The 16,127-nt window shown below is 43.6% G+C and overlaps 1 protein-coding gene across 3 annotated transcripts in view; it reads right to left on the bottom strand.

Moving 5' to 3' along the window:
• The window catches only part of CLTA (clathrin light chain A), a 128,850-nt gene that overhangs the window by 62,219 nt on the left and 50,504 nt on the right, over positions 1 to 16,127 (bottom strand). For all 3 annotated transcript variants that reach the window (XM_029602616.1, XM_029602598.1, XM_029602607.1), the window contains exon 4: positions 8,496 to 8,607. In XM_029602616.1, coding sequence (XP_029458476.1) covers positions 8,496 to 8,607 — 112 coding nt within the window. The remainder of the gene's footprint in view (positions 1 to 8,495; positions 8,608 to 16,127) is intronic.

The following is a 16,127-nucleotide window of genomic DNA, read 5'->3' as shown; positions in this document are numbered from 1 at the left end:
TGTTGTGAGGTTGAGCGACGTGCCCAGGCGAATGGGGTCCTGGACAGAAAGGTCGCGAAGTATGGGAAACCAAATTTGGAACGGCCAGTACGGGGCTATGAGAATCATTAAGCCCCGGTCCTCTTGTAGCTTCACGAGAGCCTTGCTTATTAGCGGAATCAGAGGATACACATAAAGCAGGCCTTTGTTCCAGGGACGGGCAAAGGCATCCCTGGCTGGTAAATGCTGGTCCCTGTGCAGGGAACAGAAGTTTTACACTTTGTGGTTCTGACTAGACGCAATGAGGTCGATGGTCGGATGACCCCACCAGTGGAAGAATCTGTTCGCAAATGAGGGATCCAGAGACCACTCGTGGGGTTGGAAACGTCGGCTAAGGCAGTCCGCCTGTGCATTCTCTGTGCCTGCTAGATAAGTGGCTCGCAGTAGCATGGAGTGCGACAGGGCCCAGGGCCAAATCTGTGCCGATTCTTGGCACAGCAGGTAAGAGCCTGTGCCCCCGTTTGTTCAGGTACCACATTGCAACTTGGTTGTCTGATGGATCAGGACAACTTTGTTGGAGAGGCAGTTCTGGAATGCATGAAGGGCGTACCGCATCGCCCGAAGCTCCAGAAAGTTGATTTGATGTGTCGCTTTGGAAGATGTCCAAGTCCCTTGAGTTTGCAGGTCTTGGACATGGCTCCCCAACCGAGGTTGGAGGCATCCGTGGTTAGGGTCACTTGAGGAGCTGGTTGCTGGAAAGGAAAACCTATTTTCAAGTTGGCTTTGTATGTCCACCATGTAAGGAACAGAAAGCTGGCTGGTGATGTGTACCAGGGACGAAAGCAGTTGAGTAGCTTGTCACGATTGAGACTTTAGAGTCTATTGTGTCATTCTCATGCCTAGGCGCGCCATTGGGGTGACAGACCGTGGATGCCATATGGCCGAGCGACTTGAGTAGGTGGGCAGCCGAGGTGGTTTTTAGATGGCGGATAGCGCTTGCCAGGTTGGACAGCATTATTGCACGGTCGTTTGGTAAGAATGCCTTGGCTAGTGTTGTGTCCAGTTCTGCTCCTATGAAGGAGAGAAGGTGAGACGGTGTTAAATGGGATTTGGAGTAATTGATTAGAAATCCCAATGAACTTAGAAGCCGTATGATGAGGCCAAGGGAATCGATGGCTCCTTGTCTAGACTGGCTTTTTATGAGCCATTTGTCCAGGTATGAAAAAACATATACGCCTCTGCTGTGTAACTGTGCAGCAACGACTGCCAGGCACTTTGTATACACTCGGGCGCCAAGGCGAGGCTGAATGGTAGGACTGTATTGATAGTGCCTGTGACCCACTACGAATCGCACATACTTGCGATGAGGAGGGAAGATCGCAATGTGGGCGTATGCATCTTGAAGGTCCAGAGAGCAGAGCCAATCTCCTTGTTTTAGTAGCGGAAGCATGGTGCCCAGGGAAACCATTCTGAACAGTTCCTTGTGAAGAAATGTGTTCAAGGCACAGAGATCCAGAATAGGCCGGAGGCTGCCGGTCTTTTTTGGAATTAGGAAATACCTGGAGCAGAACCCTCTCCCTTGCTGATCCGGTGGAACTGGTTCCACGGCCCTGGCTGACAGAAGGTTTGAGAGCTCTGATTCGAGTAGTCCTGTGTGATCTTCCCAGCTCCAGAATGGAATGGGTGGGAAGTCTAGGGGTATTTTTTAAAAATTTAGACTGTAACCGTGGGTAATGATGGACAGAACCCACTGGTCCGTGGTAATTGGGTGCCAATTTGTTGCAAAGTGGCATAGGCGGCCCCCCACTGGAAGATGGCTGTGCTCTCCGGAAGACAGTCAAAATCCAGCTGCAGGGTCAGCTTGCGAAGCTGGCTGTAGCCTAGGTGTTTTTGCTTGGCGTGCCTGTCCCCTCTGAGGTGCCTGAGCTGGTCATGCATGGGACAAAGGAGGGAAATATCTACGTGGCCGGTAGAATTGTCTTCTGGTGTCCCTACGTGTGCCCCTGCGGGTTACGGAGGGAATATCTGATGAGACAGTTGACAACTGACGTAGGGTCTCATGATGGTCTTTTAACTGAGCCACTGCATCCTAGATCTTGTCCCCGAACAGGTTGTCTCCTGTACAGGGTAGATCTGCAAGTCTGATGCCTTGAGCCAGGCCCAGCGCCTAGCACTGATACCTGCTTCCAAGACTCTGGATGCTGTTTCGAAAGAATCGTAGGCAGCTCTGACTTCATGTTTGCCTGCTTCCAATCCTTTTTGTAGGATGGAGGATAAGGCTTCTTGTTGTTGCTGTGGCAATGTCTCCGCAAGCTCTTGGGCTTGTTTCCAGAGATTCTGATTATATTCAGTCATGTATAGTTGATAGGCTGCTATTCGCGCTATCAACATGGACCCTTGGGAAAAAACTCTTCATCCCAATGCATCCAATGTCTTTTGATCCTCATCAGGAGGAGCAGAGGAATGTGGACGTGAGTGTTTAGCTTTTTTTCTGAGCAGATTCCACAACCACAGAATGGTGTGGCAGCTGACTTTTCTGAAAACCTGGGGCTTGTTGAACCAGGTATGTAGCATCTGTCTTTCTGTTGGCTGGAGGTACAGTACCTGGATGTTCCCACAGGTGGTGCAAGAGGTCAAGGAGGACTTTGTGCACTGGAATCGCCATTACCTCCTTAGGAGCGTCTACAAATTGTAAGACCTCCAACATCTTGTGACGAGAATCTTCTGTCACCAGTGGAAAGGGGATAGTCTCAGACATCTTTGACAAAATTGGCAAAGGAGAGGTCTTCCGGAGGTGATCGTCTCTCTTCCAGGGTGAAGGCTCTGAGAGCAACTCCTCGGAAACTTATGAGGAATCAATCGTAGATGCGTCTCCCCATGGATCATAGGGACTTTCCCCAGCCCCCAGAGGACTTCCTGATGGAGGAAGTATGCCAAATCCAAAAGGGCAGGAAGGCATCGATGGATGTGGCATCAGCACCGAGGGCAAGTTGTGTGCGCTTGGGCACAGATAGTCCCATTGGACCTGGAATGGGTACTGGCATGGGTGGTTCCCGAGGAGGGATCTGGCCAGGAACAGATTCTTCATCCTACGAGGAACCCGGTACTGGTATCGGGACTTGCGGAGGTCTAGATGGATGACTCTGTGTCAGCGTGTCCAGTGGCACTGATGAGTGTATAGAGGCGCTCCAGGAGCGGAGTGAACATCGAGGGCGCCAGTTCCGGCACTGGTATGGGGGCCGGTGGCGGCAGCGATTGGAAGCCTCATAGGGCATTCAGCACTGCCTTTTGTACTATGCGGTCCAATTCCTCCCGAGAGGCCAGCATGGCAATCGGGGTAGGAGGCAGGCTAGGCGTCACTGGAAGTTCCACGGGGGCCCGTGGAGACTCTGTGCCCGATATTGGTGGGGGAAGGCCTAGGGGTCCCAGGTCCAGAGGAGGATGGGGGCTCCTTTCCCCGGGCCCTCTTTGCAGGTGGCTCAATGGAGGTAGATGCCACAGTATCGGTGCTGGTTGGGGATGGCCATCGGTATCTGTTTCCTTCGGTGCTCGGTCCGGTCCTTCTCCAGCTCAGAGGATGATAACACCGATGCCTTCGATGGTATCTGTGATGGACGGTCACCCGCTCCACGATGTTCCTGGCATCGATGGATCCTGTGTGGTCGATTGCGCTGGAACTGGCATCGATGGAGCTGAACGTTTTGAACCAAATAAGTGCTCCATCTTATCCAGGTGAGTGTGACAGCCTTTTGGGGTCATTTGTGCACAACTAGGGCATTGACTGACATCGTGCGAGGGGGCCCAAGCACAAAATGCAAACGGTATGTGGGTCCGTAATGGACACTGTCCTCAGATGCACAGAGCATTTTCTGAACCCAGTCGCCATCGTAAAAAGGGGCGGGTGCGCGGTCGATGACCTTCGGGCACCGATAGAAAATGCCAGCGGGAATAGACCGCAAACAATGGGGAAAACTTACCGAGCGTCGGAGGAACAGCATTCGATGGGGGACCCCGGTTGAGGGATTTTTGTAAGAAGTTAAACTTCAAAGGTTCCGTGAGGAAAGTTGTGAGAAATTTCTCAGAGCTCCTAACCACGAGGCATCTGCTGCACGGAAAAAAAAGAGAGACTGGGAGGGGACCCCTGGTGGCTTCAGGGTTAGTGGCATGATGGGCATGCCTGTCAAAGTTCTAGAAACTTTGACAAAAGTGTTCTGTGACAGGGCTCCATCTGATGTCGTCACCCATATGTGAGAACTACCATCCTGCTTGCCCTGGGAGAACCAGTCAACATGGCAGGATCCATCCATTTGTGTTAGGAAAATACCAAAATAAGAACATAGCTATCTCTAATGGGTTGACCCCCCAAGAGGCATATCCCTTGCAACAAGAGAAACTCTTCACACATATACTCCACTGCACCTGGACATCCATGAGTGGTCCCTGAATCAGGATATAGCACACAGGATCTTCTCAGAGTGCAGAACTCCCGAGATGGACCTGTTTCCAGGGTTCTTCTCTGGAAGGAGATTTGAAAGTAGACTAGTGGCAGACATCTTCTCCCTTTTGAGTGAATATCCTCCCACACCTTTGATAGCCAAAAAACACTGAAAGAGCTCAGGAGGGAAGAGGAAACCAAAAAGGTGTCCAAAATCATCATCTTCTAGAAAGAAGTCCACTATAAAATATTATGGTTTTAACTGAAAGAGGTTTGCCATCTACTACAAGAGTAAGGCCCTAGAAGCTCTCTTGTCCCACATAACTTTAAATACCTTCTCCATCTTTCAGAGACAGGGCTAAAAACAATGTTCACCTGTTGCATTTATCATCAACATGAAGAAAGAGGCTGTACTGAAATGTGGGTTCTAATTGTCAGATTAAGGATGGGCTTGCTTCAATTTAAACCTAGTTAATCTCTATCGCTCTTACTCCTACTTCACTTATTCCTAGCTACACTAGCTCCCACGTTCAATACCCCTGTTTATTGTAACTTTGAATTTTCGACCTTTCTTATTTATGTTTAGTCTGTTTTATTTTTACTTCTGGTTTCCCCTGTTCCATGTAAACCGGCCTGATATGAATCCCATTCATGAAGGCCGGTATAGAAATGTTTTAAATAAAAATAAAATAAACCATCCTGCAGTGTCATGGGATAATTAACATGCTTATTATCCAACTGATGAAAGCACATTTCGAGCCATACCAGGTGGCCAAATTTTTAGTGGTGGTTGCTTTAGTCCAGAACCTAGTGACTTACCCAAAGTTAATATTATCATAAAGGGTGGTTGTAAAGAAATGTTGACACATCCCTAAATTGGGGCCTACAACAGATAGGTGCCCCTTGTTGTCAGGTGAAGGCTGAGATCTGTGAATTATTAAGTCCTTATTTCTCAGTACAGAGCTGGCAAGGAATGGCAGAGTTTCAGATCTCTAACCATAACATTCTGGAAAATACAACCATGCTATCTGCTGAAAACAGAATATGAAAGTATTAGCAGCTAATACCTTTAAGATATCATATTTAATAATGTATTAGGTTATCAGTTATTTAGTGCCCTTTTAGGTGTCCAAAGCATGGCACAGTTGCCAGCAAAAGGTGGGGGGTCATCAGCAGGAGGCCAAAGAAACTGCAGGAATTCTCTCCCTCATTCCACTGGGATGGCTACAACACTGGAGGGGGAGACCTTTCTTCCAGACGGCCCACTACAGCAACATTAATTCTCCAGTGCGTCATCACACAGAAAAAAGTGACACTCCTAGTCTAAATAACTGAGATTACAATTTATAATCAACATGAGATCAATGTAATGATGTCACAGGTCATGGATGCAGTTAATCTGCTAACTTATTATGAATGAAAACTTAAAATAATAAGATAAAATAGGGACAAGTCACAAGTTTACATATATAATACACAGTATCAGACAAGAACAGTGTTTTTGCTTGCCTTGTTTTTCTGTCTCTCTGATTTTGCTATCTTGCCTTCTTTCCTGTAAATACTTGTTGTATCTAACAAGTTTCTAATAAAGAATACAATACCCTGTTTCCCTGAAAATAAGACATCCCCCGAAAATAAGACCTAGTAGAGGTTTTGCTGAATTGCTAAATATAAGACCTCCCCCGAAAGTAAGACCTAGCAAAGTTTTTATTTGGGAGCATGCCCGTCGCACAGAACACCAGAGCATGCAGCTGTGATTTTTTTACCCTGCAGGATTCACAGTTAGTTGTCATCACAAACCAGCATAACCAGACAACTATTGAGAATATGATAAATGTTCATTTTTTTGTTCAACAATATATGTGAATCCTTCTTCATGGAAAAATAAGACATCCCCTGAAAATAAGGCCTAGTGCATCTTTGGTAGCAAAAATTAATATAAGACACTGTCTTATTTTCGGGGAAACACGGTAGCTATTCTAAGACCATTTCCTTGTGATATCTGAGAAAGAAGGGGCCTCACAGGCAGCCATATAGATTCAGGGATTTATAATTTACAGTGGTATTTCTCATGCATCTTAAATTCCTGCCTAAGATGGGGTCAAATTCATCTTAATATTCCAAAATGTTTCTCTATGCCACATCTCCATAGATGAAAAGGCTGTTCAATCCATGGATAACAAGACAGGTTCACCTTCTACCTGAAGTATACTCAGGCCCACAAAATGTCCACCCAGCTTGGTTTCTTTTGACACCAACAGACCACAAATTGCTGTAACACACACACACCATTTCTAATTAGGCAATTTTCTACCACACACAAGCAGACTTGACCTTAGATAAGACCATCAAAGTCTATAATGTTAGGTAAGTTATCCATCTATGGTCTACTACTACTGAGCTGATCTGCAAGGCTGCGACATGGAGTTTAAATCACATATTCATATACCAGGTCACAGCCTAACAGCAAGTTAGTAAGTTTTATCTATCTGTTCTCCATGCTGTCTTTGTGGGAAAGATCCCAATTCCATCCCTCCTAGAAATGTTTATAAGTTTCAGGTTATTTTCCTTAAAAACAAAACAGAAAAAGGAGGATTTTCCTCAACAAAAATATTTCCCATAGTTCTGATTGTTTTTTTCCCTTTTCTGTTGACAACCCTTAGAGCTAGGGAGTCCCTTCTGTGTGACTCAAATCTGCTCCTCTTTAGAGAAAGCAAAGCTGCTTACCTCCAGCAGCTGTTCTCTACAGAGAGCAATTCACTAACCACACGCACCCACTCTACTCTCCTTTGGAGCTGTTCTTCCACCCAGTCAGAACTAAATAAAAAGAACTAAAAGGAACTGCATATTCACTGTAGTGAGGGCTCACGAGAAAGTGAACATGCGAGGAACTTCCACTCATGCTCAGAAAGACTTGTGCTCTGAGAAATGGGTCCATGTCAGCATCATCGGATGACGTCAGCCACTGATTATGGCCAATTTAACTCTGCTCATCAATGGAGACAAAAAAATATATACATAAAATAAAAAAAACATTTAAAAATCCATACTTGTCCTTAGGGCTGCTGAGTAATAAGAACAGTTAGCAATGCAACACCAAAATACACCTAAAAATACCTAAACCAGGTCAACCCTAGGAAAAGGATTTTTAGTAGTTTAAGAGTGATTTTTGCTTATTCATTATTAAGGTGTAAGTAGTTAAAAATATAACCATGTAGTTTCTAAACATAATTTCAAAAGGGCATTGTGTCTAATAAAAAAAAAAAAAATTCTTGGTACAAATAAATCTGTTGATCTTACTGGGAAAATTCTGTATATTAGACTTTTTTTTTTAAGCACCAGAAACAGTTTCCATTTTTTTTAATTGTTTGTGAGGTACTCGTTACAGAGGTACCCATATTAGCTAATGACATAAGAAATAACTAAAGTACAGCCTGCATGCATTGGGTTTTTTTGTTTTGTTTTAACAGTTTTCTTGCTTTTCATTCCATTTTTGTCTCCAGTAACCTGGATGCTACAAAATGCAGATCAGGGTAGGCAACTCCCATTCTCAAGTGCAGAAAGCTGGTTGTGTTTAAGGTATCCACACAATATTCATGAGATACATTTGCATGCACTGCCTCCGATGCATGCAAAATACATCAGAAGCATATTCAATGTGGATATCCTGAAAATCCAACCGGCTTGTGGCACTCAAGGACCAGAGTTGCCTACCCTTTGAGTAGATATTGATAACAGTGAACCCAAATTAGAGTTTGTTAGTCTAGTGTGTGCGAGCATGTGCATAACAGATTCATATCAAATTTTCAGTAGATGTCAAGGATACAAGAGTATAATAGAAAATAATGTGTGGCAAAACAATATACTGGTCAATATATACTAACAAAATATTTTTATTTGTAAATGCATACACATCAGTGGTGCATAGTTCCAAGCACAAAAGAATTCAAAGTGTGAAATAAGGATACAAGAGTTACATAACGGGGTATTTTATGTTTAGATCTATATATGCACACATTGCAAAACATAGGCTCCATTAGCTCTATATGTAACTTTTTTTTTTCTTAAAAGAGGAAGTTACCTGTTATTTGCTTTCGTTTTCTGTAGCAGTTCATCCTGCCTTGCATACCATTCCTCTAGCTCCTTTTTAGCTTTTTCTTTCCATTCGGCTTCCTGCTTTCGAGAGTTGGCATCTGAAGATTAGAAAAAAAACAATGCAGTTATCAAACTGTAGTAAGATTTCACAAGAATCAGTTTGTCAGTCAAATTCTTTGGATTTGGTCTTCCAGTCAGTCTGCATCAGTGATATGCTATCAACATTTTCAGACTAAGATATCAACTTCAAGTTGGCTACTACCTGCAAAATAAATATGATGAGACAAGGCCAGGGATCAAAGTTACATGATAGCACAAGAAATGCAGAGCAATAGCTCTAAGAACAATTACAGGAAGGAAAAGAAGAGATAGCAAAAATACCAAGGCCAAATCATTTACAGAAATGGCTTTTTTTTTAATGTATGTATATTAGATTTTGTCACAAGGAGTACAAAGAATAACTTCCAAAATTATTGCTGCACTATAATACACAGTTATAATATTCATAAAACAAAAGAAAGATTGTTACTATACACCCCTTGTTTCTTTTATTCCCCCCCCCTTCTCACAATCGTATCCCTTTTTAGGAAGTCTTACCCACTCTCTTATCTTTTAATTTGTAGTCCAAGAGAAAAGAATCAAAGAGAAGAAGGAATAAGGAAAAACAAAACAAAAAGTAATGTATGAGGAAGCAAACAAAAATTCAAAATAAAAAAGCATTACTGAATTATAGATTTAGGATTGCATTCTTTACTACTAGAGATAAATCATCAATAAAAGGTTGCCATATACACAGTATGGCCTCTTGCTTAGTGGTAGAAAGGGATTTCACCAAAAGATATTCAAAATTTAGTAGCCTTATCATTCTATTTTCCCACTGGGCGAAAGTCTGTGTTTCTCGTCCTAGACATGTCGCCAATATTGTTTTCTTTGCGATTAATCCCGCCTTATCTAATCGGAGAAAGTTCTTTTTTACTCAACGCACAATTAAACTCTGGAATTTGTTGCCAGAGAATGTGGTTCGTGCAGTTAGTATAGCTGTGTTTAAAAAAGGATTGGATAAGTTCTTGGAGGAGAAGTCCATTACCTGCTATTAAGTTCACTTAGAGAATAGCCACTGCCATTAGCAATGGTTACATGGAATAGACTTAGTTTTTGGGTACTTGCCAGGTTCTTATGGCCTGGATTGGCCACTGTTGGAAACAGGATGCTGGGCTTGATGGACCCTTGGTCTGACCCAGTATGGCATTTTCTTCTTATGTTCTTATCTATGAATAATTTTTGTGGCTTTTTACAATTTTTGTCAAAAATACCAAACAGCCAAGTTCTAGGGTATCCTGAAATAGTCATTCTAAGGAGTGAGGAACCCTGTCTCCACCTTCTTCCAGAAGGAATGGATTTGGGGACATTTCCAAAACCCATGAACAAAATCATTTGATTCAACTTCACATATAGGGGCGGATTTTCAGAGCCCTGCTCGCGTAAATCCGCCCAAAACCGGGCGGATTTACGCGAGCAGGGCCCTGCGCGCCGGTAAGCCTATTTTACATAGGCCTACCGGCGCGCGCAGAGCCCCGGGACTCGCGTAAGTCCTGGGGTTTTCGGAGGGGGGCGTGTCGGGGGGCGTGTCGGGGGCGGGCCCGAACCGCGCGGCGTTTTCGGGGCGTGTCAGGAGCGTTCCAGGGGCGGGCCCGGGGGCGTGGCCGCGCCCTCCGGACCCGCCCCCAGGTTGCGTCCCGGCGCGCAGGAGGCCCGCTGACTCGCGGGGATTTACGCCTCCCTCCGGGAGGCGTAAATCCCCCGACAAAGGTAAGGGGGGGGGGGTTTAGACAGGGCCGGGCGGGCAAAGGAAAGTTCCCTCCGAGGCCGCTCCGATTTCGGAGCGGCCTTGGAGGGAACGGGGGTAGGCTGCGCAGCTCGGCACGCGCCGGCTATACAAAATCCATAGCCTTGCGCGCGCCGATCCAGGTTTTTAGCAGATACGCGCGGCTCCGCGCGTATCTACTAAAATCCAGCATTTTCTTCTTATGTTCTTATCTATGAATAATTTTTGTGGCTTTTTACAATTTTTGTCAAAAATACCAAACAGCCAAGTTCTAGGGTATCCTGAAATAGTCATTCTAAGGAGTGAGGAACCCTGTCTCCACCTTCTTCCAGAAGGAATGGATTTGGGGACATTTCCAAAACCCATGAACAAAATCATTTGATTCAACTTCACATATAGGGGCGGATTTTCAGAGCCCTGCTCGCGTAAATCCGCCCAAAACCGGGCGGATAGCCTACTTTTGTTTGCGCCTGGAGCGCAAACAAAAGTAGGCTATTCGCGCTCCTCTTAAAATCCGCCCCATAGTGCGCACACAGGGGGCACAAATTTTTGCTTTAAATGCTTAGCTTTGTGATAAATATATTTCCCAGATTAATTTATACTGTATCTCTTAGAGCTACATTTTCAGTAATATCAGGAATATGCTTAAAACTGTATTGTAAATCTACATTTGTTAATTGAAACTCTGACCATCTAGACCATCATAACATCTGAATAATCCTCCTGAACTTCTAGGCTTATGACAGCCATTGAGAATTTGGCACAGGATGGTTTCCCTGACCGTCACCTCGATAAGATCTAGTCTAATTTACCCCTTAGCCCTAAACACAGATTTTTGTGAAGTAAGGAAGTAACAAAATGTTTCAGTTGTAAATATGCAAACATTTATGTGGCAAATGAAATTCATTCTGTAATTCTTAAAAACTATGCATGTTAGAATTCTCGAAGAAAATGTGTCAAACATATATCAATCCTCTCTTGGTCCATTCTATAAACACCACATTCTTCATTTTAGGAGAAGACTGGGGATTCCCACAAATAGTTAAGTAAGAGGAAATGTCTCCAGGCTGATCAATATATTTACATAAATAGGACCAGGCCTGTCTACATGAGTTTATTATCAGGTAAGATTTGAGAACAATTGGAACTTCTTTTGATCCCAATTGTAATACAGAAGAAAGGGAGCAAGTCCCAAACCAGCTTTGCAGGTGGTCAAGGGAGAAAAACAGGAAAAGATTAGGGCAGTTTAAACCTCCCTGGAGTTTTGGTTTCAATAAAATATTCTGACTTAGCCTTGCCTTTTTTTCATTCCATAAAAAATGCTGAACTCCCATGAATCTCCTTTAAATCCTTCCTGGCTAACCAAATAGGCAACATCTGCCATAAGTATAACCATTTGGGAATTTCCATCATTTTTATTAACTGAATCCTACCACTTAAGGACAGATGATTTCTGGCCCAAAGCTTTAGGTTCCCTTTCATTTTCCGAAGTAATGGGGTCACATTAGCTACACGTTTGGCTAAAATCCACTAGGATTTTTATAACCAAATACTTTCAGTGTTAACCCACTGGAGAGGGAAATTTGGACCCCATTGGCTCATTAAGTTGCCAGTCACTTCTAAGGCTTCCAATTTGTCCTGTTTATCTTTAGACCTGCAAAATTCCCAAAATGTCAACTGATGGTCCAAGACTTTTGGAAGGGAGTTCACCAGATTAGTGAGGAAAATTAACACATCTACAAAAGCTATTTTAAAAGTGCCCTTAATCTCCAATCCAGTTATTAACTTGTCCTATTCGATTTTCTTAAGGGATCAATAGACATTATAAAAGGGGAGAGAGCGGACAGCTCTGACGTACCCCTCTGCACATACTAAAAGCAGAAGATCTGCTAACATCAGGTCCAGAGGACGCATATAAAGAGCAGGTAGTAAAATACTGCACGGAGCAGCAGTAGCCACAGAGGCATTCACGGAGCGGGATGCCAGTGGCCAGTGGTAGGTGTCCACCTTCATGGAGCGGAAGGATGTAGGGCTGTCATCTCCCAATTAAATAAAAAACAAAAACAAAAAACAAAACAGGGATGGGATCCATCAGGTCTAGAGGACACATATAAAGAGCAGGTAGTAAAATACTGCACGGAGCGGCAGTAGCCACAGAGGCATTCACGGAGCGGGATGCCAGTGGCCAGTGGTAGGTGTCCATATAAAGAGCAGGTAGTAAAATACTGCACAGAGCGGCAGTAGCCACAGAGGCATTCACGGAGCGGGATGCCAGTGGCCAGTGGTAGGTGTCCACCTTCACGGAGCGGAAGGATGGAGGGCTGTCATCTCCCAATTAAATAAATAATAAAAAAACCCAGGGATGGGATCCATCAGTTCTAGAGGACGCATATAAAGAGCAGGTAGTAAAACACTGCATGGAGCGGCAGTAGCCACAGAGGCATTAACGGAGCGGGATGCCAGTGGCCGGTGGTAGGTGTCCACCTTCACAGAGTAGAAGGATGAAGGGCATCCATCTCCCAATTAAAAAAAGAAAAGAAAAAAAGAAAAAAAAACAGGGATGGGTTCATGGGCTTATAGGTATTACCAATTATTAGGCTTTTCAATATTTGATGATAGTTAATGTGACTTTCAAGGCATTCTTCACTTTCGGTGCATGTCCGGCATGACTCCTTGCTTCAATGACAGGGGAAAAGAAAAACTGATACTTCACACATTTCCAGCATTGCCCTCTGCTTCATGGCAGAGAGCTATGCTGCCGCTTACCCAACTAATCAAACTTAATATTTCACTTGGAAGCAGCTCCAGCACTGCTCTCTACATTAATGGTGGGGGTGAAAAGGGAATTAGAACATAAGGTTACTAAGAGCCAAGAGAAACAGTTAAGTATGAGAACAAATGTGTGAAGCTTGCTGGGCAGACTGGATGGACCGGTTGGTCTTCTTCTGCCGTCATTTCTATGTTTCTATGTTTCTATATATGGGACCTCAGGTTCACGGGTTTGAAATCCAAACCTGTGAAGTACTGAGAACACATATGACCAGGAAACTCGATCAAAAGCTTTTTCCCCCCCCCCGAATCAAAGCTTACTGCTATGGATAGTATTGAATGCTACAATAAGCCACTGGTATAATTAATGTAGTAATGAATACCCACTGTCCTTCCCTTTACAAATCCTACTTGATTGAGATAGACGGGAGCACTAAACTCAATCTGCCAATATTTTGGCAAAAAAAGTCGCAATTCAATAATGAAATGAGCCTGTATGAAAGCAGGTAGATCAGGGTTCTTCCCTAGTTTTGTTAAAACTCTTATGTACTTTTTTTTATTTTTTTAAATCTCTTGGAAATGCTCCCCTAGACAAAGCCTCTGCGTAGAAATTACTCATGGGTCCTACTACCTGGGTCTTCAGTATCTTGTAGTAATCGTAAGGGAACCTGTCTGGACTTGGACCCTGTTTACTCATTGCTTTAATATTCAGAATCTCAAAAGATTATATTGGCTTATTTAGATAATTCAATTATTGTTTAGTGATTAGGATTTTCAGATTCTGGAAAAAATAAATAAATAAATATATATATATCTTCTTTAATTGACCCTCCTGCCCTGTATTCTGAGTATAAGGGCTCATACAGCACTCTTAGGGTCTCACATATGTCAGACCTGTTTTTAGCCCATGTACCCTGGTTAATTTTCAGCTTTTCTATGTAAGCTTTCTCTTTCCAGACTTTTATAACATTGGCTAAAAGTTTATCAGCATTATTCCTATATTAAAAAAAGCAAAATTGCTTACCTTGTAATAGGTGTTATCCCAGGACAGCAGGATGTAGTCCTCACATATGGGTAACGTCACTAGCGGAGCCCTAGTGCGGGAAAACTTTCTGTCAAAGTTTCTAGAAACTTTTGACTGGCCCAGTAAGGCCAATGAGCATACCCAGCATGCTATGATATTCTCTGCCACAGGTGTCTCTCTTCAGTCTCGTATATAGCAAAAGCATTAGCAAAAATAAAATAAAGGTATAAGGCCTAACTCTGCGGGGTGGCGGGTGGGTTCTATGAGGACTACATCCTGCTGTCCTGGGATAACTCCTATTACAAGGTAAGCAATTTGGCTTTATCCCAGGACAAGCAGGATGCTAGTCCTCACATATGGGTGATTAGCAAGCTAGAGGCTGAGTCATTTTGTATTGAGGCAACAGTAGAGTATTGTTGTTGAAATGAGTCAGCCGAAGATCACAGAACATTGGATGTAGAAGGAGTTGGGTTTAAACTGGAAACAAGTTCTTTAAGACAGATTATCCGTAGGCTGAATCTTGTCTTCCTTGCTTGTCCAAGCAGTAATGAGCTGCAAAAGTGTGAAGAGAACTCCACGTTGCTGCTTTACATATGTCAAGTATTGGCACTGAACGATAATGTGCTACTGAAGTTGACATTGCTCTGACTGAGTGTGCTTTTACTCGCCCTTGGAGAGGAAGGCCTGCTTGTTCATAACAAAATTGTATGCAATCTGCTAGCCAATTTGATAGAGTATGTTTTCCCACAGGTTTACCTGGTTTGTTTGGGTCATAGGAAACAAAGAGTTGATTGGATTTCCTGTGGACTGCAGTGCGGTTTAAATAGAAAGATAGAGTACGCTTGCAATCCAAGGTATGTAAGGCCCACTCTCCTTGGTGAGAGTGAGGCCTTGGAAAGAATGTGGGTAAAACTATAGATTGATTTAAGTGGAATTCCGTGACTATCTTGGGGAGGAATTTTGGATGAGTACGGAGAACCACTCTGTCATGCAAGAACTTCGTGTAAGGTTCATATGTGACAAGTGCCTGTAACTCGTCTAGCTGATGTAATGGCTATGAGGAAGATAGTCTTCCATGTAAGAAATTTTATATCACAGGAATCCATGGGCTCAAAAGGAGAGCACATGAGTCTTGATAGAACCAAATTTAGATCCCATTGTGTGACGGGATGTCTAATTGTTCCATGTAAACCGCCTCCCCGGCGATAGTTATCTCTGTTAAATGTGAACCGGAGTGATATGTATTGTATACAGGAACTTCCGGTATATAAAAACCAAAAATAAATAAATAAATAAATGATTGGTGGTTTGAGGCGAGTTAAACCTCTCATAAATCTGCTGACAAGAGGTTGTGTAGAGATAGGTGCATCTGCTACCTGATTATGGTAAGCGGAAATTGCACTTAAATGTACTCTTATAGATGAAGTCTGGAGACCAGATTCTGAAAGATGGTACAAGTAGTCTAATAAAGAATTTGTAGGGCAAGTGAAAGGATTGATGTTGTTTTGCTTGCTCCACAAAGTGAATTTTTTCCACTTGGAAGCATAGTTCTTCCGCGTGGAAGGTTTACATGAAGCTATAAGCACTTGAGATAAATTGGATGAAAGATTGAGTGGTTGTAAGATTAAGCTTTCAACATCCATGCTGTCAGGGACAGGGATTGAAGGTTGGGATGGCGCAGTCGCCCTGATCCTGAGTTATGAGAGTTGGAGCTAGTCCTAGACGAATTGGATCCCTGGCTGAGAGGTCTAGAAGTGTGGGAAACCATACTTGTCGAGGCCAATGTGGGGCTATGAGTATCATGGTCCCCTTGTCCTGTTGTAGCTTCACCAGAGTTTTGGTTATGAGCGGTATTGGAGGATATGCGTATAGAAGGCCTGAGTTCCAAGGGCGAGCAAATGTGTCCTTGGGTGGCCTGTTGTTCAGGTTGTATAGGAAACAGTAGTTGTCCACTTTGTGATTCAGATGTGATGCAAAGAGATCTACTGTTGGCTGTCCCC

This window comes from Rhinatrema bivittatum, chromosome 1 (genome assembly GCF_901001135.1).
Source record: "Rhinatrema bivittatum chromosome 1, aRhiBiv1.1, whole genome shotgun sequence".
Classification (NCBI taxonomy): domain Eukaryota; kingdom Metazoa; phylum Chordata; class Amphibia; order Gymnophiona; family Rhinatrematidae; genus Rhinatrema; species Rhinatrema bivittatum.
Note: the sequence above shows the minus strand (reverse complement) of the source record. Positions and strands in the feature narration are given on the sequence as shown.